Consider the following 26,797-nt stretch of genomic DNA (forward strand, 5'->3'; position numbering starts at 1 on the left):
AGTGTTTGTCGGTTTTCTGTATATGCAGGTTTGTAATTCTCCCTCTAATTACAAGGGAGAGTTTGCATATACAAAAAAACAAAAAAACACAGTGCGCAGATTCCTCAAGAACAAACCACGACAAGCAGACAAAACAGCCAGAAACCCTAACCAACTTACCATGTATCAAAGTAGTTTCAGAAATGAGAGCCAGACTACTGACACCCCTCGGGAGCCCTAGTAGCACACAAACCCACCAACACACTCAAACAAAAACTAACAAACTTAAAAGACCCAGTACAACCCATGGACAAAACCAACGTCATCTATAAAATTCCATGCAAGGACTGCCACAAACACTACGTAGGACAAACAGGAAGAAGGTTAGCCACCAGGATACACGAACACCAGTTAGCCACAAAAAGACACGACCCTCTCTCCCTCATAGCCCTACACACGGATGAAAAAAACCATCATTTCGACTGGGACAACACATCTGTCCTGGGACAGGCTAAGCGAAGACATGCCAGAGAATTGCTAGAGGCCTGACACTCCAACCACAACGCCATAAACAAACACATAGATCTAGATAACATCTATGATGTTACCTAGCCAGGTAACGAAACATCTGGATATCAAACCTACAGCTCAGCAAGCAAACCTCAACCTGAGCTACAAACCTTGCGGCAATAGAAGAACCATGTCAGGATGGCTCTGCCAGAATTCAGGGTCCAAAGGGGCTTCTCAGGAGCAATTAGGGCATTAGCTGGATGTCCACTCGAAAGAACTTTGTATCTGGTTCTGATGAATGGTCACTGGACTCAAAATATTAACTCTGTTTTACATTCCACAGATTCTGCTATAACTGCTGAGTTTCTCCAGCACTTTGTTTTTGTTAGATCTAAGGAGTTTAGAAAAGTAAGAGGCAACTTCATTGAAGCATACAAGATCCTGAGAAGTCGTGATTGTGGGAAGGATGTTTCCTCTTGTGGGAGATTTTAGAAAAATGGGTCATGTTTCAAAATAAGAAGGTGCCCATTTAAAATATACATCAGGATTATTTTCTTCCCACAGAGGGTCTTTGAGACTCTTTGGTGAGAATTTTAGAATATTTTTAAGCCAGAGCTAAACAGATTCTTGATATGTGAGGGAGGGGGTTAGAAGTTATTTGGCCAGGTGGAAATGAATCAGACCGGCCATGATATTATTGAATGGCTGAGCATACTTGAGAGACCTACTCCTGATCCGAGTTTGTATATTTGTGTGGATGTTCATGTGGAAGTATCACGCAGCCAATTCCATCTTTCAAGGAGGAACATTACAATGGATTTGGGATCTTCTACTGTCGGAAGGGCACTAACCTGATCACATGTGGAACCCCGACTGGCAGCACTGGATATCAAGCTGGTGTTGGGACCAAGTCTTGGAGCTAGAGACTCAATACCCAAAAAAAGGAAATTGCCATGACAAAAGGCTACAGCAGCGAACTCCATTCCTCTCAACACAGAGGGCTTCCACTACTGTGAAGCTCTTCATTTTAACATTTTCAAAAGGCGTCAGGAAAGTAAATAGATAGTGATGCTGTCACACTCGCCTGACTTCAACCGCAGTGGCGAGCTGTCCTGGCTGGGGTGCACTTTGGATCTTGCTGCTGACCCTATTGATTCTCTTGTTCCCAGAGACCAGCGAGGATTTTAAATTGGATTGGGCTCCCTGAGGCAGCTTCTTAATCAATCATTTCCATAAAAATCACAATTAATATCCAGCTACAGCTACCTCCAGCTTCTGACCCCGAATTGAGGCCAATGTCAGGATCATTACCCAACTGGGAAAATCCAGTCCCAGTCAAATGAAGGGCTAATTAGGGTGAACATCTAGTTTCAAGTACTTCTTACTTTGACTTGCTTCTGTGAATTGGAGACTGATCCATTCTCTTTCTTATTAGCTCCTGCATTTACATCCACACCGAAGCTTGTGAAGATCTTATTGATCTATTTTAGTGAAACAACAGAACAAATAAGAATACTGATGAGAACCATCATATAGAATACAAATGAGATTGAATCAGTTTGAATCTATCAGTCAAAGAATTCGAATAAAGCCTTTTCAGGTTTCAGAATCCTATGACCTACAGCAATTCCACCATTGTATCTGTGTGATTCTCACCCCTCAACCCCCACTGCCAAATCTAATCTCATTGACCTGCCCTTTTCAAATTCCCATTAGGATATTTATTTTCAAAGCTTCACCTGATCCTCTTAGATGATGTTTTAGTCTCTGCTTCAATGGCTACATGTGGTAAAGCATTCCAACTTCAGGATGGAAATATATTTGAACTATTCACTTGGATTCCTTTAGGAAGTTATGACATCTACTATTAGATCTGATTTGTTATTGGGTGTATCAGTACTCTCATATGTAAAGCTATCATCTATGCATCAATTCCAAACTCCTCTTCCAATCCACTCTCCATTTGAAATGTTCACTTCCTTTGTGCATGGTAGCGAAGACTATAAATAGTTAATTGCAAACTAAGAAAATGAAACAAACACAGAATTCTGGAGATTCAAATAATTAACTCTGTTTCTTTCTCCCTAGATGCCGCCAGACATGCTAGTTTCTCCAGCATTCTCTGTGTTTGTTTCAGATTTCCAGCATCTGCAGGATTTTGCTTTTATTAAAATCAAATAAAGACTACCTGATGCAGCCTGGGGACTTTCTTTTTTAGTCATTCATGGGATGAGGGCATCACTGGCCAGGCCAATATTTATTGCCTATCTCTAATTGCCCAGGGGTAAGTTAAGAGTCACCCACATTGCTGTGGGTCTGGAGTCCCACGTATGCCAGACCAGGTAAGGATGGCAGTTTCCTTCCCTATTAGACTCTTAAATCCCGTTTTATGTTGAGTTCAAATTCCACCATCTGCCATGACAGGATTCGAACCCAGGTCCCAGAACAGAACCTGGGTCTCTTAGCTGTCGCCTTCCCCTGATAGAATAAGTTGAGAGTACATGATAATTTGAGTTTATGGTCAGTTCACAAGCTTGAATTTTTCAAAGGAGGTCAAAAATGCAATTTAATCTAAAAGGCAGGTCCCATAGACTGGAAAGTAACATTCATCATAGTGTCATTTAATGAAGTAACAGAAGCAGAGGCCAATCAGTCCATCATGCTGTTAGATGAGTAAGGTCCCTGTTCTGTTCTCATAGTCCACTTGATTAGTTATCCAATTCTCTTTTTAATGTAACTGCTGAATCTGCTTCCATTATTGAGGTCTTCAGACACAATGTCATACTTCAGAAATGACAAAAATGATTTCTTAAAATGGGAGATAATTTGAAACTGCATTGAAATTCAAGAGAATCTCCAATCTTCAAGGTTCTTCAACTAAACATGGGCTGTGAACATCAATGAAAATATCAATGAAGCTCTTCAATCTTACACTCATCAAGATCGACACAAGAACACCAAACTTTAATTATCACAACAATACACATGAGAGGAGAAAAGAGTGCTGATTGGTTGGCAAGTCAACTCTGACTGGTCAAGGTGAAGATCTAAACCACTGGGGGGGGATCTTGCGGTCTCTCAATAAACACACCTGTAAATGATTCTTTGTCAATCACACAAGCAATCGTTTATTCTTTGATACGGCCGGGTCAGGAGACTCTGATCAGTCCAGAAGTATGAATACTCCTAGCCACCAAAAGAATCCAATGACTTACAGAGTTTGCATAGGGTTTATATACGTTGTTCATAGTCAGACATGGAGCATGATCGTTTGGTAACAAACAATCAAAACATGCGAGGCTATCGTGCATTTTTGTCTTAGCCTATCACAATTTCTTGTAAACAACCTGTTCTTAGAATCATCTTTGTCCTGCCTTGTGGTTAGGGTTAAACAGTTACTTCCACAATTAATCGGATCTACAACAGTCCAGGGTTTCTTGTTTCTGTCTGGTTCAGTGCAATTTAACAACGCAGAAGCCATTTTGTGCAGCTCCTTCAGCCATTTTGTCTGACCTCCCAGATGCCCACATCCTCAAAGGCATTGCCATGGAATAAACAGGCTAACTATTAGACCCACAAGCTCTTAAGTAATTCCAAAACATGTCAGAATTGAATATATTCATTATGTTTCCTGAGCAAAACCCAAACAAAACATCTAAGTTAGAGGTGACATCACAAATGCAGAGCTCTTGCTCAACAGCCCTCAATGCGTTAATAACTTCAGCCAAAATCAATTTATAGTAATCCAAGTTATAACCCTACTTATTTACACTTGGTAGAAGTGAAATACATTCATATGCAGGTACCAGTTTTCTACAAACAAAATAAATATGTTGCGCTTTATCGACATGACTCTCTGCATGAGTAAGGTATTCTGGACTTCACCCATCAGAAGAGATAGTATGGATTCAGAGAAACTATCAGCTCAATTATTATCTTAAGCATCTCTAAGAAATAACCCTCTGATTATCACTGGGCATACAAGTGTAGTATTCTATAATAAACTGGAATTTTGATGATAAAAACACATCCTTCTTGCTTGTCACTTACCTCTCTGTGTCACAATCTTATACTCATTTGTTTCCCAGGTAGTTACTACTGACCATATCACTACATCATTAAAACTGTAAAGCGAGTCGTATTCACTGGTCATGCCTTCAAATATGAAATGGAACAGTCATCATCATTAGCCTGTCTGGCATTTCCAATCAGGTTTATATTTGCCCCCTTCTGCTGCCTGCTCCTCCTCGGTTAACTCCCACTTTTGAGTGTCCTGTCTTCCCAGCCCACTGCAGATTCTTCTCCAGGATCCTGTACTTGATGGCCCAAAACTTGCCTGAATGCTGTATAGACCACGACTTGCTGCTGACAGCGGTAACTTCAGCCTCACAATATAGCTCTCAAAAAGCTTCAAGTTCTTATAAACTTTGCCAAAGGCAGCTGGAGACAAAGACAATTAGTGGAAGATAGTGAAGGATATGGAAGGAGGGGGAATTCAAGGGTAGGATAAGGTACCAAACAGTTGAGTAAACTGGAAACAGCAAAAAAAGACTTATGCCGGAAGAACAGAGCCTCCAATAGTTCATCCAAAATTCTGCTGCACCCAATGTAACTCAGATTAATCCCAGTCATCCTTCACTCATACTGCTTGCTGACCATTATCTGGCTGATAGGCTGGACATTTCTGTTTATAGTCAAGCACTGTTACCTTACCTGAGTATCTTGGTTTTCCTTTGATTCAGTAACTTTATTGAACTGGCCAGGTAGATCCAAACTTCTAAAACGAAGAGACAAACGTCATTATTGTATTGATAAAGAAAGAACTTACATTCGCATAGTGTCTCTGATAATGCCCCAATGGATGAAATATGCAAGGAAATAATTTTGAATTGCAGCACTGTTTTAATACAGAAGAACACGAGCAAATTTATGCACAGCAAGCTCCCAGATACAGTAATAAAGACCAGTTAATATTATAAGGATGCTGTTTGTGGAAAACTCTGCAGTATCAATATGTTGTCTGGTTAGCAAAGATTAAAATCCCAAAGAGTGGATGAGAATACCTTGCTTTTTGGTTTGTGGTTAAAATCTACCATTGAGCGATTTCCTTTTTAATTCAGCATTTCTTTACAAAAATAAAAACAAATCTGAAAATCATAGAACAACCATCAAAAGATTTGACTGATTGTTCCTGTTCCAGCTCAATAAAAGAACCATTGATTTTCTACCACTCACTTGTTCTTTCCGAATTAAACCTGTATCTGTTTACTTTCTAAGTATAGCATTTACTTCCTGTTTGCAATTGCATCGATACCGCCTTCACCCCTTCAGGCAGTGCATGCCAGATTAAAGCTTGCTATATCAAATAAATAGTTTCATCGCCCCTCTAATCTTATAGCTAATTCAATCTGTGATCCCTGGTTACTAATGCCAGTGAAAACTGTCTTCACTTATTGTAGAAGAGAGTTAAACATGAGGACGCGAAATTTCAGACTTGCACAAGCCATCATTGGCTCTAAAATTGAGAGAAGAGAGTGAGGGAGGTGTGTGTGTGGTAAATGGTAAAAGGACAGGATAATTTTTACAACTCCTATGTTTTTATAAGACATAAGTGGTTTCAATGTCACATATTCAGGGATTACATAATATCTTACTGTACTGAACAGGCAATGTGATGGCTTGTGTGTATTTTTGCTAGCCTATTCATACAGTGACCCAGGTCATGTTCTGGGGATACAAGTTCAAATTCTGCCATGGCAAATGATTGAATTGCAATTCAATAAAAATCCTGAATAAATAGTCAAATGAAGCATGAAACCACCATTGATGGTCAGAAAAACTTACCTGGTTCACGAGTGTCCTTCATGGAATGAAACTGCCATCCTTACCTGGTCTGGCCCACATGCGACTGCAGAGACTTTTAACTACTTTCTCGGCAATTGGGAATGGGCAAATGCTAGCCTGACCAGTGATGCTCATGTCATACAAACATATAAACACAGTTTGGATCTGAACTGGATGTTGAATCTTTACTACATGCTTCAATGTACCTCTCTGACCTCTTCCAAGATGGACTGAGAACACACTTGTTCAGAAGAGATCAGATTCAAAGTTGTTTTATTTTACTGCAAGTGAACATTGTGAACAATAAATACAACTACATTTACTTAGATCTCACTTAACTTTATGCGTAATAAACAAAGAATGTGTGTGGCCATCTTATTTGGCTGACAAAGTTAAGAGCTAACTTTGCTCTGACAAGCTAAATCTTTCACAGCTGTGTATGTGCAGTCTTCTTGACTCTACATTTTTTTTCTGAACCTATTTGCTTGCCTTTATTTCTACTACAGCATTTTGTTTTAAGTCAGTATGTTCAGTCAAAAGGGGCCAGTAACGCGACAACACATCAAGTGTCTTATCGACTATCAACCAAGATTAATGCATTGCTGATTATTTTAATGTCTGGGGAATAAAATATTGCCATTGTACATGTAGCAATCTTCCCTTTCCTTCATTTGTAAGAATACATGTGGACATAAAAATTACCATCCTCATCTCCTCGAGACTGCTCTGCCATTCAATAAGATCACGGCTCATTCGCTCCTATCCACTCCCTGCTTAGCAAGAATCTACCCACCTCTGTTTCCAAAATATTCAAAGGTTTCTGCTTTCACCACCTTTTGAGGAAGAGAGTTTCAAAGACTCATGCTCCGCTGCAAGAAAACAAATTCTCATCTCTGCCCTAAATGGATGACCTCTTATTTTGAAACAGAAATCCCTAATTCTAGATTCTCCCACAAGGGTAAACATCTTTTCCAAGTCCACCCAGTCAAAATCCCTCAGGATATTATTGTTTTAATAACCCAACTTTTAAAATTAACCTTTCTTTCTCTCCCACAAACACTTTGTGCAAAAACTGGTCAAAAAAATTTCTGAAATTTGACACTGCAATTTCTCTAGTTACCTTTATTACCAGTTGGTGACACAAGAACAGTTTAATTTGGATAGATATGGTTGCAAAAAGATTGCCTGGATTTGCTGTTCACAACTGACAAGAGCTTTCTCTCTCTCTCTCTCTTTCTTTTGAGAGTTGTAGAAGCTCATGAGTAATTGTTGTGCCTTGTTATTACTCTGTGGCACCAGCAGATTGCAGACAGTCACAGTGAACAAAAAGCATAGTGCGAGCACTCATTACCTCTGTTGTTCTTGCATGTGGTGTAGCTGTTCCAGTTTGGTCTTTTGCTCAGCCTCCAACTTACTTAACATTTCCTTGATCACTCCCATAAAGGAGTTAAACTATATTAAAAAAAAGAGAAATCAATGGGTTTTCTTTTGGAAATCATACAAAGAGAAATACGAAAAAAGATACAAGACAATTCAGCAATCCTGCGCTGACCATGGGAAGCAGGGGTTGGAGAGTCGACACCAGCACTATTGGTTCTGTCTCAGGTTGAAGTCCAGTCCAGCAAGATCCCCCGTAGCAACATATCCTAAAGAACATGGAGAGCAAAAGAAAATCCATGTGGACGAGCCCCTTTGGTGTTGAAAAGAGAATCTTTCTGAAGTCCTTGCTCAAGAAGTGCAGGAAGGCTGCAATTTTTTTGAAAGATTGTATGATTATGTTGCTTCAGCTGTAACAAAGACATTCTCTGCAAAAATGACAGCCACAAAATAAAGTTCTGCAAACATAAAGAAATTAGGGACTATCTTGCCTTCTTGTATATGAAAGCTGTTTTTTTAATGGAATCCCACCAGTGTGGAAGCAGGCCATTTGGCCCATTGAGTCCACAATGACCCACCAAACTGCATTCCACACAGACTCACCCCAAAAGCCTGCAACCCTGCATTCCCCATGGCTATCCCATCTCACTTACACATCCCTGAGCATACGATGGTCAATTTAACTTGGCCAATCCACCTAACCTGCACATGTTTGGACTGTGTGAGGAAAGTGGAGCACCCAGAGGAAAGACACACAGACACTGGGAGAATGCGCAAAGTCCACACAGAGTTACCAGAGGATGGAATCGAACCCGGGTCCCCGGAGCTGAGAGGTAGCAGTGTTAACCACTGAGCCACCACCGTGCTGCCCTACTTATTAATAATAATGCATGGTGTAAGGTGACAGCACACTAATACCAATGAAGTATGTCATAAATTAATAGGCAAGACCCAACTTGACACTGAATTGAGATACTCAGAGGACTTCTCTCGACTCAGATATCTTGATGGGCATATTGGACACCTGTTGCATACATAATGAACTGTGTACAAATCCAGTTGGTATTGGAAACATGGTTTATTGCCAATGCCTCCTAAACTTTTTGCCTTTGTGAGAGAGAGAGAGAGAGAGAGAGAGAGAGAGAGAGCGCGCGAGAGACAAACAGAGAGAGAGGGAGGGAGAGGGAGAGGGAGAGGGAGAGGGAGAGGGAGAATACAACTCTTTTGACTAGCTCACAGCTCCGCAGCAGCCAGTACTGCCTCAGAATGGGCAACCCAAAGTTCAGCTCATAACCCCACTTGGGATTCCAACTTTCACTTTGGAAAGCCCTGGTTTACTGTCCTTGTTGAATATTTAAAACTCCTAAGATACATTAGGCACAACTTAAACAGAATGCTCCAAGGCATTTTTAATTGACCAAAGTATTCAATTCATTGCTATTTTAGTTTAGTTACTTTGGGCTTATAATCAGCAGACATATAATTCAAATGATTTTAAGAGAAAAGATCCTGGAGAAGAGATTCATTTGCATAGCCAGTTTATTGTGCCAAATTTTATGCTGGTTCTTTGGAATAGGCAGTGCAGAAATAAATAGAACTTATCACAAAAGCTTTCTCATCTATAACCTGTCCTACATAAATCTTAAATGCCAAGGGTATCACAATTCAGTAAAAATTAAAACTAAGTATTGCAGGCTAAGGCTAAACATTGAGGACTTCTGAAACAAGTCAATCTTTTCTTCTAACAAACAAGAAAAACCCATAATGCATTCGTTCTGAAAGCTTGCAACAAACTGAAAAATAAGATTTTCAACAGCACAGAAAGAGCAGTAGAGGTGGTCTGACCTGGTTCAGATTCAGATTGTTGTCAATGCTGAGGGGTATAAGGTGTGGTAGCACTTTTGAAGCCAACTGCTCTTTGGTAATTCCCAGCTTCTTGTGGCTGAAAGTACATTTGTAGATACCTGAAAAACAAAAGTCAATAAACATTTGTTAAAACTTACTGTCAAATATTCTTCCTTTCTTACAAGCAACACCAGCAGCAAGAAGTGTAAAAACATAGAAAATAGGAGGATTAGGCCAGTTGGTCCTTTGAATCTGTTCCACTGTACAACGTGATCCTGGCTGACCATCACCACCCAACCAACTTTCAAGTTCCCCGCTAAGCCACTTACCATCCTGAGTTGGAAATATATCAGGTTCCTTCAATGTCGCTGGATCAAAATCCTAGAACTCCCTCCCTAATGGTATTGTGGGTCAACCCCCAGAGGGTGCACCACAACAGTTCATGAAGGCAATTCACCACCACCTTCTCAAGGGCAATAGGTGCTGGCCAGCCAGCGATTGCCAAATCCCACAAATGAATAAAATAAATCATCATAAAATCAATACTCTCTTCTCACTTTCTTCAAAGATTCTTTGATCTCTTTTGTCCTAACAACTATATCTATCTCCTTCTTTAAAATATTCAATGTCTTGGCCTCAAGCATTTTCTGTGTCAGAGTGTTCCACAGGCTCCCCACCCTCTGGGTGAAGACACTTCCCCTCATCTCAGTCACAAATAGCCTACCCCATATCCACAGACAGTAACCCCCTGGTTCTGGACTCCCCAGTCATCGGGAACATCTTTCCTGCATTTATCCTGTCTAGTCCTATTAGAATAGTTTAGGTTTTTATGACATCCTAATTATACTACAAAATTCCAGTGAATATAGTCCCATCTGATCCAGTCTGCCTTCATGTGTCAGTCCTGGGATACCAGGAACCAGACTGGCACATCTTCATTGCCCTCTCACCATAGCCAGAACATAGTTTTGGGGGACCCCAAAACTGCACACAGTATTCCAGATAATGGTCTCAACCAAGGCCCTGTATAACTGCAGCAAGACCTCCCTGCTCCGATACTCAATCCTCTCACTATGGAGACCAACACTATGCCTGCTGTACCTGCATGCTTACTTCTAGCAACTGGTGCACAAGGATACGGAAGTCTCAATGCACTCCCTCGCTCCCAGCCACCCCCATCCAGATAACAATCTGCCTTTCTAATTTTGCTACCAAAGTCAATAATCTCACATTTATCTACAATATACTTCACATGCCATGTATTTTCCCACCCACTCAACTTGTCCAAGTCACAATGAAACATCTCTGCATTTACCTCACAGCTCTCCCTCCCACACAACTCTGTGTTGCCTATCTCCCAGAATTTGAATTTCAGATACCTACCTGGATGCAGGAAGGCCAGAAATATTAGCGTAAAAGAATATAGTCAAATATTAATTACTATGGGGAGGGTGCAGGGAAAGAAAGGAAGCAATAAAAATAAAGCAGACAGACTGAAAGATACAATTCTACATTTCTCAAACATGTCAAAGTGCTTTTGACTGATGACACTGGAAAACAAGGGCAGAAATAGCAGAGAAAGCAATCATCCCATCATCCTGGATTTGATTCAAAACTCGGTTCCCAGAGATGAACAATTCAAGGATATCCAAAGGTGCATCTCCTACAACTGCAGAGATCTTCTGCAATTTAAGTATTTGTTTCCATTAATTGAAAAATAGTCTGTTTCATAATGTTCTAGCGAACCACCCTGGAGGCTGGCAGGGGTTGGGGGATGGGGCGGGGGGTGGGGGGGGGGGTTAGATTATGTTAAAGGCAAAAAACAAACAAAAATTATTTGGTTGTTACTCAAGTCATTTGAAATAACGAATTCAACTTTTAGAAATGCTATATTGTAAATTGTTCCAAATGGTCTCACCTAAAATTCCCATGAGAACTGCAGGCTCCCGGGATGGAATCTGCTGCAAGAAAGGAAAGATCTCATCCAGAACAAACCACTTGTCCAAGTACTCCAGGAGCTTGCCGAGACAAACCAGTGAATTTACACGCACCTGCAGTGATTGGAAACAGAAAGAAAGACCAGGTAGCTCACAGATGAATGTCTAGTAGAAAAAGTTCAACTATTACTGCTGCCTCATTAAAAAACTTCACCAAATTCATCCAAGCTTACCCTGCAGTGAGCAGCTGAGTTGATGAATCCAAATAGGTCCCAGCTTCAAGCTCAAGTGATCTGTACTTAGTTTGATTAAATTAGATTCCCTACAGTGTGGAAACAGGCCCTTCGGCCCAACAACCCCACACCGACCCTCCGAACAGTAACCCATCCAGACCTATTTCCCTCTGACTAATGCACCTAACACTATGGACAACTTAGCATGGCCAATTCACCTGAAATGCACAGCTTTGGACTGTGGGAGGAAATCAGAGCACCCGGAGGAAACCCACCTAGACACATGGAGAATGTCTGTGTGGAGTTTGCACAGTCACCCGAGGCTGGAATCGAACCTGGGACCCTTGTGCTGTGAGGCAGCAGTGGTAACCACTGAGCCAACGTGCCACCCCAAATTGTGGTCTTGGTTGGTGTGTGTGATATAGTAGAATGTGAGGACTACAGATGCTGAAGATCACAGTCGAGAGCATTGATAGTGGCTGGTTGACATTTGCAATTAGCACCAGTTTAATTCATGGGAGGGTGGGGGCATTTTAAGATAAAGTAGAGTTAGAGAGGTCTACAGCACAGAAAATTGTGCCAGAGATATTTAAGAGATGTAGACAGCCAAGGCTCTGATTCCTGTGCTAATATTGTGCACGTTCACCCATATAACACACCAGTGTCAAGAGTGTGGTGCTGGAAAAGCACAGCAGGTCAGGCAGCATCCGAACAGCAGGGGAGTTGACATTTTGGACTTATGCCCGAAACGGTGATTCTCCTGCTCCTCGGATGCTGCCTGACCTGCTGTGCTTTTCTAGCATCACTTTCTTGACTGTGATCTTCAGCATCTGCAGTCCTCACATTCTCCTATATCACACACACCAACCAAGACCATAATTTGGCAGAGCAGAGGTGCCCTTGCAGTTGAATAGTCTGTCAATGGTCGTTGCCAGACTGTGGCCACATGGGGCGACCAACGAACTATCACTTGCTCCCACAAAGAAAGGAGTAAAGGTATACTAAGAAATTGACGATTAGCCTGAAATAGTGTTTCTGTCTGGTAGCCTTTAATCAGGCAATTTCACAGCAGCACTTGTTAAACAAAGCAGACTGTAGATTGCAAGCTTCTGAAAAATGCTGAATCATGTTTTTCATCATAATCTAAGAATCAGCAAAATTACCTAAACTACAGCATGTTGTATTTATAATGGAATCATCAAGGTTTCTAAATGTTGATGAACCCCAACTGAATTATCGTCAAACAAGATTGTAACAAATTACAATAGCTACAAACAGCTACTGGGCCAGAAAATAATTTTGATTAATTTGAGGGTAGAGGTCTCGGTTTCACGTCTCACTCCATAACAAAAAATATCAAGGCCAAGAATGAAGTGAAAAACCAAGGAAATACTGCACCATCGGTAGTGCTGGATGAAATGTTAAACCAAAGCCTGTCTGGTAGCTTACGTGGATGTTAAAGATATCCTGGCACTATTTTTGAAGAGCAAGGGATTTCCTTACCCTGATCAATGTTTGTTACTCAACCAAAATCACCTTTCATCAAAAAGCTGATCACCACCACCAGGTTGACGCTTAAGCTTATGATGCAGCACTTGGTTATTGCATTTCCTACAATACATCAGTGATTACATTCCAAAAATATTTATTAGGGTGCAAAGCATTTTGGGATACCCTAAAATTATGACACATGCTGTGTAAATGTGTAGCAACCACATTTTTTTGGGAACAAAAACCAGAAAAATGAAACTTTTAGATAATGTCTGGGTGCAGAGAGTTTACTATGTGACTCTAAGGTCTGAAGAGGAACAGTGTTCTACTCACTTATTGTTACAAATGGTCCTGAGACCTTTGGAAAAGCAGGGCTGTTTGAGGGGGGAGGTGGTGCCATAGTGGTAATGTCACTGGACGAAGAATCCAGAGAGCCGGGCTAATGTTCTGATGACACAGGTTTCATTCGCACCATGGTGGAAACTGAATTCATTCAACTAAAACTGGAATTTTAAAAAAGCTAGTCTGATGGTGACCATGATCAATTATCATAAAAACCCATCAGCTTCACAAATATCCTTTAGCGAAGAAAGTCTGCTGTCTTTACCTAAAATAAGACAAGAACTGCAGGTGAAAAATGTGTTGCTGGAAAAGCTTAGCAGGTCAGGCAGCATCCAAGGAGCAGGAGAGCAGGAATCCTGAAGAAGGGCTTATGCCCGAAACGTTGATTCTTCTGCTCCTTAGATGCTGCATGACCTGCTGCGCTTTTCCAGCAATACATTTTTCAGCTCTGATCTCCAGCATCTGTAGTCCTCACTTTCTCCAAGAACTGCAGGTGCTTGAGATCTGAAACTAAAACATAAATTGCTGGCGAAACTCAGCAGGTCTGGCAGCACCTGCGGGGAGAAAGCAAAGTTAATATTTCAAGTTCGGTGAATCTTCATCAGAACTTCTGCCAAAACTGCTGAATTTCATCATCAATTTGTATTTTTGTTGCTGTCTTTACCTGTTCTGGCACACATGTGAACCCAGACCAACATCAATTAGGTTGACTCTTAACTGCTCTCTGAGCAATGAGCAATAGGCAATAAATGCTGGTCTAGCCATGAATGCTGACATCTCTCAAAATTTGGATGGATTTGTCACTTTTGCTTGACAAACAATGGAATTAATCTTTGAACTAATCATTTCTGTTTTACCACAGATTGGTGGTGCAGTTGAAAAGAGACTCCCATTAACCCTGCAGCTCTCTCTCTCTCAGAACAGAAAATATACTTACAGTTATGGAGGAATTTGCAAAAAAATCACGCTCTCTTGCCCCCATTCTAAATAAAACACACTCATCAAATACTCTGAGAACTGAACTGTGAACTCAATCAAAGATCTGAGTCTAAGTAACTTGAACCAAAGATTGTTCATTGCCCTGTGACAGCAATGTGATCTCACTGGCACAGATCAACAGAACTGTGAGCAAGTCAGCTCACTGCATCCTTGTGGTCTGGATTTTTAATACACAAGACTTTCTTTTTGCCCATTGTTATTCCCATCTATATTTTTCTGCAGAGCTACATCTCTCATCTTGTCTTATCTGTCTGTGAACGTGTGTGACTTTAGGTCGAAAGGAATATAGTTTAAATTTGACAGTTTTAGTGAATAAATTGTTGTGCCACTGGTTAAAGATTATGTTAGCTCATAATAAATATGCTTTTGTATTTATTGATAAAATCTGGTGGGAGTATATTGGTTTGCCTGAGGTAACAGTAAAAGTAAAGCAACTTAACCACTTTGGTGATTCAACTGGACATTCACATTTTTGGATCATCACACTCACATGTGGGACAAGGACATTTGGGTGGAATAATGGGACCTCATTACCTCAGTGTAGACCTTCTGTCAGAGTAATAACAAATACAGAGTTTTTTTTCAAATTAATAGGAGTAACGGGCTAGGTTTATCAAGTTGTTTTATCTGAATGATAATGATTGCAGGAATACAGGTGCACTTACCGCAAGGGAAGAGGTCTGTAAACTAGCACTCTTAATACGTGGTATTAAAGCATTCTTCATGGATGGATAATCTATCAAGTTCGCAAACGTGGGAATTATGTTGAGACAAAGTTCCTAAAAGACAAAGAAAATAACTGAGCACATATTCACAATCATCACAGCAATCACTATTTTTTTTAATGGTTGATTAGAGTTAAGTATAAAAACAGTTTATCCTCATGAGCCCAAATACAGTTAATTAAATGAAGCAATCCTGAATTCTTAAGTATGTCTAAGCCTCAGACTCTTACGAAGCAGAACCTGGGCATTCAAGTGTTGTGTATCCTTCTACTACACCCCTGCCTGTGAGAGATATGAAACAGTACCCACATTTGCCTTCTCGGATGCATTTCAAAAGTTCCAGAGTTGCTACTCACAGAGGATGGAGGGACTACCTAGGATTTCCTGGTCAATATATATCCCTCAATTAACAATACTGAAAACAAATTACTGGATGATCATCACATGGTAGGTCAAAGTTGACTGCTAAATTTCCATACATTACAGAAGTGACAATATTTCAAAAGCACTTTACTGGTTCGGAAGCATTTTAGAATATTCTGATAGAATGCAAAGTGTTATTAAAAAGGTCATTTTTACTGTTGTTTATAGTACCGAGGTACAGCAGAACATTGCCAAAACTTGTGGAATCAGCTTTTGCAACAGAGAAAATTCTATATTCAAGCCACCGCTGAAGTAAAGCCACTTATTTTCCTAACCTCCCTTGACTCTTCATTCCAAATTTCTCGCATCTTTTTAAATATCATTGGCCACTGAAAATGAATTTTCCCAAAGTATGCCACAAGAGTTCCTCACAGAGGCCCATGAATAACGAACCTGGAGAACAGGTTGCCAGATTGTGGAATGAAAATCAGCTCATTCATTGCCGTCAAGCCAAACTGTTATTGGACTGCAAAGCAACCACCTCATACAAAAGGAAGGCACTGCATATTGTTAACAAGGACCAGAGTGACTTTCTGGATTACTTAAGGGAAATGAAGAGGAAGCTCCCAAATTTTGGATTGAGTACTTTATCTGGCCTCTCCCAGGAAATACCACAGCTTCTTGTGGAATGGCAGGTCAGAGCCATGGAGATATTAATGTTCATGTATCAGAAACTGAGTAGCACAGAATGAAAGAACAAGTGGGTCTTTTTTTTAATCTACCATGAGAAAGTGATGTCATAGGTTCACACAATCTTGAAGATCTCTATGATTTAAATCAGTGAGGTCCATTTAAAAAATGCCTCAAAACTTCAAGTTTTTCATCAAAACTGTAAGCTCTCATTCCTGGCAAATTACACCGATGTTGTATTTATCCAGTGCTTTTACATATTTGCTGAGCTGTAGCCTAATACACATTAGATCCTTGTGTTTTTTAAACATTCTACTCCTTTAGACAAGTAATCGACAGACTGTCAGCCTGCATACCTTGTGGACTTACTGCAAATTATAAGTGTAGGTTAAAATAGTACTTTGAGTTCAGTTTATTAGAAATTCAGAGCTGAAAAGGATCATGGAAGCATGTTTGACACCAACCTTGACAAGAAAATCCAAGATATATTTGAAAAAGCAGCTTCAGAAGGCTCCAACAGAGGAACTGGTGTAATTAGCTTTAAATGCTAGCACTGGCATGATTAAAGGGATTTACAATTCAAGATTTTTTTTTAAAAAAGATATTATTTATGCACATTATGTGGCAATTGCTGCAGCATACAACTTGGTGCCAGGATGCCCCAGATCACTCCATGTCCTTCAAAAAGCCATACCTGAATCTGAATTGATGGTGCTTCTAAGGCCCTGTATATCATGGGTAAAACTGTGTTCTTGATATCTTCTGGTGGAGTTTTAGTCAATAGCAAATCCATCTTTTGCAAGAAGATCAGCAAAACCTATACCAATCATGAAAATATGTTAAGAAAAAAAAAAGCAATGTCAAGTGATTCGCTTTCTGCTTCAACAAACGTAGCAAAGTGCAAGAAAATAAAGAAAAGCAGAAATCCTGTTTAAAATGCAACAGCCAACAGTGCCCCCGCTTTTTAAAAAATTATTTACTTCATGATGTACATCAAACTCACCATGTTGCTAGCCTGAAGCATGAAAAGCAAAAGGATAATTTACTAACTTGGAACTTGCAACACATAGGAAAGAGCATCACAAAAGTTTTTCAACAAGCATAACACATACTATAGAAAACCAATTCTTAACAGCTGAAATTCCACACAGACCAAAATATAGCAAAGTCTTCATAAAAAGCAATATCACAATCAACATGCAGTTGCAAAATCACAGGGCAATTAGGTCTCAGAGGGATGAATGTGAAGCCAACTTAATCCAAGATCAGTCAACAGCATAAACTGAACAGGTATCATGCGCAAAACCAAATGAAGCCCCTCTAAGCACACCCATTGATCACTGAGTCAGAATGACTGTGGGGACAACTGGTTACAATTACTCGATTATTCAGCTTGCAGATGTTGTTGAACTGCTCAAGTACATGACAGAAAATACTCCTGTTGCTGAAGGGTTTGTGGTTTCCCGGTCGTGACTTCTGATACCTGAATGGGTTCCTGGAGCCGGAAAACAGGAACGAGGTCAGGGAGAATCAGTTTGATGTACTCCTCTTTGGTACACTCTTCAACAATGAGAAGGACGTTGGGTAGGACAAAGGGAACCATATCCGGATTCACAAATTCCGAAGTCAAGCTTGGCAAAATGCGTTGTATTACAACTCGCTGGAATCAAGGAGTAGGAAGATGATTAATATATTTGACACTGCATTCGAATGCAAAGAAACTCACTGAATCAATGGGACAGATTGATAAATATGTCCCTAACACAAATTCTGGTTAGTCTTATCTGTAAATTATACAAAGAACCAAATTAACTGTCGCGAACAGGCAGTTGAACTTTTGTAGAGATGAGGGAGTGGAACCAGAGTTGGGAATGCTGACAATTTCCCATAATTGTTGTGTGTGTTGATCTTTGACAATGGTTTTACATTACATTACATTACAGATTACATTACATTACAGTGTGGAAACAGGCCCTTCGGCCCAACAAGTCCACACCGACCCGCCAAAGCGTAACCCACCCAGACCCTTACATTTACCCCTTACCTAACACTATGGGCAATTTAGCATGGCCAATTCACCTGACCTGCACATCTTTGGACTGTGGGAGGAAACCGGAGCACCCGGAGGAAACCCACGCAGACACGGGGAGAACGTGCAAACTCCACACAGTCAGCCGCCTGAGGCGGGAATTGAACCCGGGTCTTTGGCGCTGTGAGGCAGCAGTGCTAACCACTGTGCCACCGTGCCGCCCACCATACCTTTAAGCTACTTTGAGGGTACAAGACAAATGGCAATTATTCACCCATGGCTGACAGAGATCTGAAATTAGCCAAGGATACTTAGACAGCACTTTCCATCTAGAAGCACAAGGTTGGCAGATACACAGGAAGACCACCATTCAGAAGTTCCCCACCAAGCCACTCACCATACTGACTTGGAAATATATCATTGTTCCTTCAGTGATGCTCAGTCAAAATCCTGGCATTGCCTCCCTAAGGGTACTGTGGGTCTACTGATAGCACAAGGCCTACAGTGGTTTAAGAAGGCAGCTCACCCCACTCTTCTCAAGGGCAGCTTGGGATGGGCAATAAATGCTGGCCCAGTCAGTGAAGCCAAGTTCCATGGGTGAATTAAAAACAAAAATGAGAAGGATAGGTAACAAGTGCACAGCCCTGACACGACCCAAGGTGTTAGTAAACCTGGGCTCCGGGTCAGTCTCAGAAACCAATAAAAGCTGGGTCCTGTTGTGAAAGAAATGACTGACTCAGAGGAAGAGAATAGGATTAACATCAAGGTCCTTCAAAAACTTTCGCAGATGCCTCCACCCATGAGTTAGGGTAGCCTGCCATTCTGCAACCTACATTATAGAGCCCAACCATAGCACTGGGACTGCTGGTCGATTAATGTTTAGATGTCTTCTATTGGCCCTCCAATCTAGCTGCTGTCCTTAATGGGAAGGAATTCCTGGAGGCAGCCCCAATGCCAGCATTTCCAGGTTCCCAAACTGCAATTCACACAAATGGTGGGATCGAAAACAGGAAACAAAAGTCCAACCACTGTCTCTGTGGGCACTGGCTTTAAATATTCAAGTTCTAAGGATCACTTACCAAAATCATAAGATAACACATCACTAATAATGTATTTTCCTTAATCTAGCATGAATGGTGTCCCAGCTTTTTAGCATTGCATATCACTGCTATCATCCAGCAGAATCTGGTATGGGATGCTTGAGACCAAATGGATCCAGAGAACAGATGATACATTAAGGGATAATCAGCAAACAAGGTTTGCTGGACTAAATGGCCTACTTCAACTCCTACATTTTATTGCCTTAGGGTTTTATAATCCCAGTTTCTCTAGCCTCTCTTCATCTTATGTCGTTCATCTCTGGTATAATTCTTGTATATCTCTTGTGCACCTTGACTGAGGTCTTTACATGCCTAGAGTGACACAACAGTCCAGCTGTTTTCCAAAGGTTTACTTATTTGTTTTTGTACCCTATGCCTCTATTTACAAAGCCCAGGATCCTGTTGTTTTCTTTTTTAGCATGATCAATCTGTCCTGTTAATATTTAAATATCTAACGTTGTCAAGCTGTCATCAACATGCCTGATAAACAGCCTTTCAATTCAACCTTGCACCCCCCCCTCAGAAATCTGCATGTTCTAATTTTATTGAAGTTCCAAATGTCTTTTGGTTTTAAAACATTTCTATTTGCGAATGAACATCAGATATAAATAGTGGAGTATGTTACAATATGCAGTCACACCCCCATGATTCTCAGCCTCCTGTTTTGACTGTGCATTTCAATGACAACCATATTAAGTGTGTGCCAAACATACCTTTGGAAGTTGTGCCAAGATTTTTGGCAGACCTTTGTAAAACTGCGATTTTTGAAGGTTGTCTCGTTGAAAGAGTGAATCAAAATACTGCAGTGTCATGGCACCGACATCATCAAAAAATGGGATCTGGAAAAAAGAAAGATAATTAATCAGAGAAGGAATTATGTACAACTTTCCAAGACTGAGGGTTCAGTACCAAGGTCACACTGCACTGTTCAAGGATCAGTGATAGGATGTGTGCCATGTCGTGGGGTACAAAATTATTTTTCCAAGGGTTCCTTTATCATTCTCATTAACTCCTTTATTATTAGATGACACAGTCAAATAGTAACATTATCTTCATTCTCTGTGTCGATGTACTATGCATTTGAACACTCAGAAGTAGAATTATAAGTATTCATCAACTTTGTTAATAATTATCAATTAATCATTAAACGTAAAGCCCACAGCACATGAGGAAAGCACTGATTCCCTCGATGGAGTATTTACATTAATATAACACAACCGCCATAAATGAGCAACTTTTTTTTCCCCCAAAGGAACCAACACACTTTTACCTCAAAAAAAAACCCATCATTCTAAACACATCTTCCAAATTTGGGCAGGTTGCAGCTAATGTATTACCATCACAAATTCATAAAGCTGCAAGATTTGAACTAGTCACTTTCTCCCTATTATATCCCTTATTGTAACTGTCCTCTCTTCTTTGCAGACGACCTCTCTGGCTCCCATGCAGCCTCATTCTCTGCCTACTACTAAGCTTCCTCCTGTCTCTCATATCCCAAAGCCGTTCACTCTCTTCCACACACCCCCACAGTTCATAGCCATTTCCTCAAACCCACCTGACAGATTCCTCTGCCTTCCCCACTAGCTTTGCAGCACTCTATATACCCCCAGCATCTTGTCTCCTCCCCACTCTTGCCTTGCAACCACTTGTGGCTCCCCCTCACCACCTTGTCACCTTCCAATCTTCTCTCACCTACTTATTCACCCCACCATCTCCCCACATTCTCATTACTGTACCCCCATTTCCCTTCAGCCCCCTTGGATGTACTCCCATCTCAGCCCCACCACCTTGCCCCTCACACCTGTCACCCTGAAGCACTCTTGCAACTTTGCCAGAGTCTCTCCCCCACACAGACATCCTGCTTACCGTTTCCTTTGATTTAACTTACATGGGTGACTCTTCTCCAATTGGATCTCCATGTGCATAAATTTTCCCCAAACCTGTGAGTATTTTCAGTGCACAAATTCACTCATGTATTTTGAATACTGGTGTGACATGCACCTAATAGAATGCATGGCTGTACTTCAAAGAACAAAATGAGTGTTCTTCCAAGCGCTCGGATCAATATTCATACTTCAACTAAACATCATCAAACCAAATACCTGCTCAATCATCCTACTGCTGTTTGTGTGAGTGTGCTATCTATCTACAGTGATTCTCAATCACTACGCTTTGAAAGCTAAGAATACTCTAACCTCTACACTGGGAAGAAATAGGCAAGTGATTGGTAACAAGTAAAAGAATGACAATTTAAAATCAGGGACTGTCTTTTTAGTTTACCTTGCTGAGCTGGTCAGCATCTGGTCTGACAGTGGGAGTTACATTCAGCAACAATTTCATATGCTCCCGAACGTCTTCAGGAATTTTTTGCAGTGTACTGGGGCCTAAACGGGTGAGCTGCAAAAGTAGAAAAGACGTCAATAAATTAAATCTCAAATCAAGCAACAAACGTATTTGCACAATACCATTAATAGAAAGAAACATCCCATTGGGTCTCACAAAGAGGTGAGAAAATGGGCACAAGGCGAAAGGAGAATTATGGTTCAAAAGTTTAATGACAAATTTCAAAGGACAAATGTGGATGGGTTAATGGAGCATTCTTTGATCTCCAAATTAAAGCTGGACCAGCTGGGAAGTAGAAATCTGGAACTCCCTTTAACAAATGACTGAGAAAGGAGGAGATGGAGATCAAATGTAATTTGAGACACAGATCGATAGATTGTAAAGGAATATGGAACAATGGTGAGCAAATGGATTTAGTGCATATCAGTTGTGATTTCATTGAATAGCTGAATAGGTTTAAAGTGCAGAGTGGCTACTTCTTGCTGTTTTGGAGGAGGATGGGTCAAGGACATATCTTTCTGGTGCTGTACAGGAAAGAGTGGCAGCAGGAGGAGCACCCATTGTTAAAGACATTTGAACATTGATTGGGCACAATACAAGGACAATTCCAATGAACTTGTGGTGTAGAAGCATGATTTGGTGTCGGATAGATGGAAAAGTATAAGGAAGGACAAAGCATTAATGTCACACTCGCAAAGAATGCCATTTGTCAATGATTAGGGACAGTTCAGTCCTATGGCAGGCAAGAGAGTCAAAGCTTTGGGGTTGTGAAAAACATACACATGGATTTCAAGGAGAAAGGGGAGGTTGGAGATGATACGTATTTTCAAGAATGCTGGAATTTTTTTGATGACTGCTATTTTGACCAGAGTCATGGGTGGAAGACACTAATTGAAATGAGGAACCCAATTACAAATATTAGCTAAGGAAGCAAGAGAGGGTGATGATGTGAAACTAGAGGGGTGTTTGTGGTTAGAGTGAGAATGGGAGCTTCCCGAGAAGGATGGTTTGTGGTTCACTGGGGGAACGGTGAAGGAAATGGGAAGTTTGCAGGAATTACCTGATCTAGTTGTCTGCTGAAACTCTTGAAAATATCCTGCTTGTTGACCTCGAAGATAGGTTTGCCATTATTAAACACAGCAAACATGACAGCTCCTAATGAATACATATCACTGGCCAGATCACAACTCACTGATAAGATATATTCTGGAGCAACATATTCAGGGTTAGGGAGGCACAAAGGAGGAAGATTTGGGTCCCATTCCTTGCAACTAAATGTAAGCTGTAAAAAGCACAAGCAAAATATTGAAGGATTCAATTAAATACAAGTAAAACATTTTCTTCAAAACAAAGTGGGCGGCACGGTGGTACAGTGGTTCGCACTGCTGCCTCACAGAGCCAGAGACCCGGGTTCAATTCCCGCCTCAGGCGACTCTCTGTGTGGAGTTTGCACATTCTCCCCGTGTCTGCGTGGGTTTCCTCCGGGTGCTCCGGTTTCCTCCCACAATCCAAAAATGTGCAGGTTAGGTGAATTGGCCATGCTAAATTGCCCGTAGTGTTAGGTGAAGGGATAAATGTAGGGATATGGGTGGGTTGTGCTTCGGCGGGTTGGTGTGGACTTGTTGGGCCGAAGGGCCTGTTTCCACGCTGTAAGTAATCTAATCTAATCTAATCTAATCTTAAAACCCATTGTTTCTTTAAATCTAGCAATGTCTCAACATGAATATCACCCTTAGGTGCAAATCTCTGAGCTCAGTCCTTCCTATCTCTGTAATCTGTGCCAGCCCCACAAGCCATTGAGAGTTTTTTCCCCTTATTCTGGTGTACCCCTGATTTTCTTTGCCTCCCATTGGCAGTTGTACCCTTCTGTTGCCTGACCCCTAAACTCTGGAACTTCCTTCCTGAACATCTTTACTTCACTTTCTTCCTCCAAGTCAACCTCCCAAAACACTCTCTTCAACTAAGCTCTGAAAACGTGTGAAGTATGTATAATCCATCAAACAGGGAACATGACCTGACAATTATTTTAGACCATAAAATCATAAAAAGATTACTAAAAAACAAACAATCTGATCAGGAGGAGGCTCTTCAGCCCCTCAAGCCTATTCTGCAATTCAATGGGATCATGGCTGATCTGACATTCCTCATGTCCACTTTCTTGCCCTTTTCCCTGTAACCTTTGATTCACCAACTGGTTATACCACTTGATTCCAGAGGTTTCTTAGAATCCCTATAACATGGAAACAGGCCATTTGGCCCAACAAGCCATACCGACTCTCGAAGAGCATCCCACCCAGACTCACCCACAACCCTATCCCTGTCACCCTGCATTCCCAGGCTAATCCACCTCGCCTGCACATCCCTGAATAGTATGAGCAATTTAGCAATCCACCTAACCTGCAGATCTTTGGGATATGGGAGGAAACCGTGGCACCCAGAGGAAACCCACACAAGAGTTGGAGAGAATGTGCAAACTCCACGCAGTCACAAGAGGCTGGAATTGAAACTGGGTCCCAGGCGCTGTGAGGGAGCAGTGCTAACCACTGAGCCACTGTGCCGTCCGATCAGCAGTCTATTTATCTCAGCCTTAAATATACGCAAGGACTCTGCCCACACAGCTCACTGTGGGAAGAAGTTCCGAAGACTCTCAATCCCGAGAGGAGAAATTCCTCCTCATTTCAGTCTTAAACTGGCAGACCTTTATTCTGAGATCATGATCTTCAGTCCTAGACTTCCCATGAGGGGAAGCATCTCTCAGCATTGACCCTGTCAAGTCCCTTGAGAATCTTATTTGTTTCAATAGATCACCCCTCATTCTTCTCAGCTATTTTCATTGGGACACCCAACCAACCAATTCAGCTTTTGCCAAGAAGACATTCCTCCTCACCAGGGATCATTTTAGTCAACTTTCTCTCAACTGCTTCTTTCTTTTAAAACAGGGCCAAAACTGTTTGCAGTACTGTCCTTATTGTTTTGTTGCTTTCCAAGCAATGGTGATAGCTTTGTCTTGTTTCTCTCATCACTTAAAAGTACTCTCGCTTCCAATTACGGGGAGAACAGAAAAATTAAATGCAGCATTACACTGCAGAACACTGAATACCCCAATGGCAATAAAGAGTCCGGAGAGCTATGTGAAGTACTGAGTGCCAATTTGATAATCCAGTTTCACACTGCTCATCTGATTTATGCTATGTAAGCAAGGGGCCATTTCCCCACAGCAGGAAATGCAACAAGACAGGGCAGTTCTTGCAGCATGAGATCAAAGACATTTACAGCACAGAAGCAGCCATTTGGATCATCTTGACATTGCCAGTTCCTGCGACAGCAATCAGTGGCAGAGTTGCACAGCATGGCAAGAGACCCGAAGCTCCTCGATGCTGCCTGAACTGCTGTGCTCTTCCAGCACCATTGATCCAGAACCTGGTTTCCAGCATCTGCAGTCATTGTTTTTACCTTAAGAGACGCTTCAGTCCAACTCATCTATGCTGACGAGGTTAATCTAGTCCCATTTGCCAGCATTTAGCTCATATTCCACAAAATTCTTCCTAATCATATACCCATCCAGATTCTTTTTAAATGTTGTAATGGTACCAGCCTCCACCACTTCCTCTTCCATACAAACACCACCCTCTGCGTAATAACACCGTCCCTCGGGTCCTTTTTAAATCATTCCCCTCTCATCTGAAACCTATGTCCTTTAGTTTCAGACTCCCCTACATGGGGGAAAAGACCTTGTCTACTTACCCAATCCATAATTTGGAGGTGGACAAAGTTAAAAGTCACAAAACACCAGGTTATAGTCCAACAAGTTTATAGTCCAACAGGTTTATCTGGAAGCACTAGCTTTCAAAGCTCCTTCATCCACCTGATGAAGGAGCAGCGTTTCAAAAGCTAGTGCTTCCAAATAAACCTGTTGGACTATAACCTGATGTTGTGTGACTTTTAACTTTACTCTATCCATGCCCCTCACTATTTTATAATCCTCTAAACGGCCATCCCTTGGTCTCCGATGCTCCAGGGAAGATGCTTCAGCCTCTCCCTATAGCTCAAGTCCTCCAATCCTGGCAACAACCTTGTCAATTTTTTCTGAACCCTGCCAAATTTCACAACATCCTTCCTATAGCAGGGAGACCAGAACTGAATGCAGCATTCCAAAAGCAGCCTAACCAATGTTTTGTACAGCCACAAAATACTTCCCAACTCCTTTTATGAACATAGAACAGCACTGCACAGTACAGGTCCTCAATGTTGTGCCGACCTTTTATCCTACTCTAAGATCAAACTAACCTGCATACTCTTCATTTTACTATCATCCATGTGTTTATCTAAGAGTTGCTTAAATGCCCCTAATGTATCTGACTCTACCAACACTGCTGGCAATGCATTACACACACCCACCACTCTTTATGTAAATAACCCACCTCTGACATCTACCCTAAATCTTCCTCCAATCACCTTAAAATTATGTCCCCTCGCGATAGACATTTCCACCTTGGGAAAAAGTCTTTGACTATTTGCTCTTTCTGTGCCTCTCATTATATTGTACACCTCTATCAAAGTTGCTTCTCACCGTTCTTTACTCCAATGAGAAAAGCCTCAGCTCCCTCAACATTTCTTCGTAAGACATGCCCTCCAGTCCAGGCAGCATCCTGGTAAATCTCCTCTGTACCCTCTCTAAATCTTCCACATCCTTCCTATAATAAGGCGACCAGAACTGAACACAATATTCCAAGTGTGGTCTTACCAGGGCTCTACAGAACCACAGCATAACCTTATGGCTCTTAAACTCAATCCCCCTGCTAATGAAAACCAACACACCATACGTTTTCTTAACAACCCTATCAACTTGAGTGGTAGTTTTGAGGGATTGAAGGACATGGACCCCAACAGCCCTTTGTTCCTCCACACTGCCAAGAATACTGCCTTTAACACTGTATTCTAAATTCAAATTCCATCTTCCATAATTAATCACTTCATACTTTTCCAGGTT

General features: G+C 41.2%; 1 protein-coding gene across 3 annotated transcripts in view; it reads right to left on the bottom strand.

Annotated features, from left to right (window-relative positions):
- scyl2 (SCY1 like pseudokinase 2) overlaps positions 1 to 26,797 on the bottom strand; it is a 58,449-nt gene that overhangs the window by 5,623 nt on the left and 26,029 nt on the right. For 2 of the 3 annotated variants that reach the window (XM_043708759.1, XM_043708761.1), the window contains 12 exons: positions 22,868 to 23,089; positions 21,745 to 21,861; positions 20,178 to 20,303; positions 17,819 to 17,995; positions 17,339 to 17,350; positions 17,030 to 17,152; positions 15,223 to 15,336; positions 11,474 to 11,606; positions 9,556 to 9,674; positions 7,685 to 7,785; positions 5,203 to 5,266; positions 1,875 to 1,970 (listed from right to left, as the gene is read on the bottom strand). In XM_043708759.1, coding sequence (XP_043564694.1) covers positions 1,875 to 1,970; positions 5,203 to 5,266; positions 7,685 to 7,785; positions 9,556 to 9,674; positions 11,474 to 11,606; positions 15,223 to 15,336; positions 17,030 to 17,152; positions 17,339 to 17,350; positions 17,819 to 17,995; positions 20,178 to 20,303; positions 21,745 to 21,861; positions 22,868 to 23,089 — 1,404 coding nt within the window. The remainder of the gene's footprint in view (positions 1 to 1,874; positions 1,971 to 5,202; positions 5,267 to 7,684; positions 7,786 to 9,555; positions 9,675 to 11,473; positions 11,607 to 15,222; positions 15,337 to 17,029; positions 17,153 to 17,338; positions 17,351 to 17,818; positions 17,996 to 20,177; positions 20,304 to 21,744; positions 21,862 to 22,867; positions 23,090 to 26,797) is intronic. The other variant, XM_043708760.1, reaches the window with a different exon arrangement.

Source organism: Chiloscyllium plagiosum, chromosome 19 (genome assembly GCF_004010195.1).
Source record: "Chiloscyllium plagiosum isolate BGI_BamShark_2017 chromosome 19, ASM401019v2, whole genome shotgun sequence".
Classification (NCBI taxonomy): Eukaryota; Metazoa; Chordata; class Chondrichthyes; order Orectolobiformes; family Hemiscylliidae; genus Chiloscyllium; species Chiloscyllium plagiosum.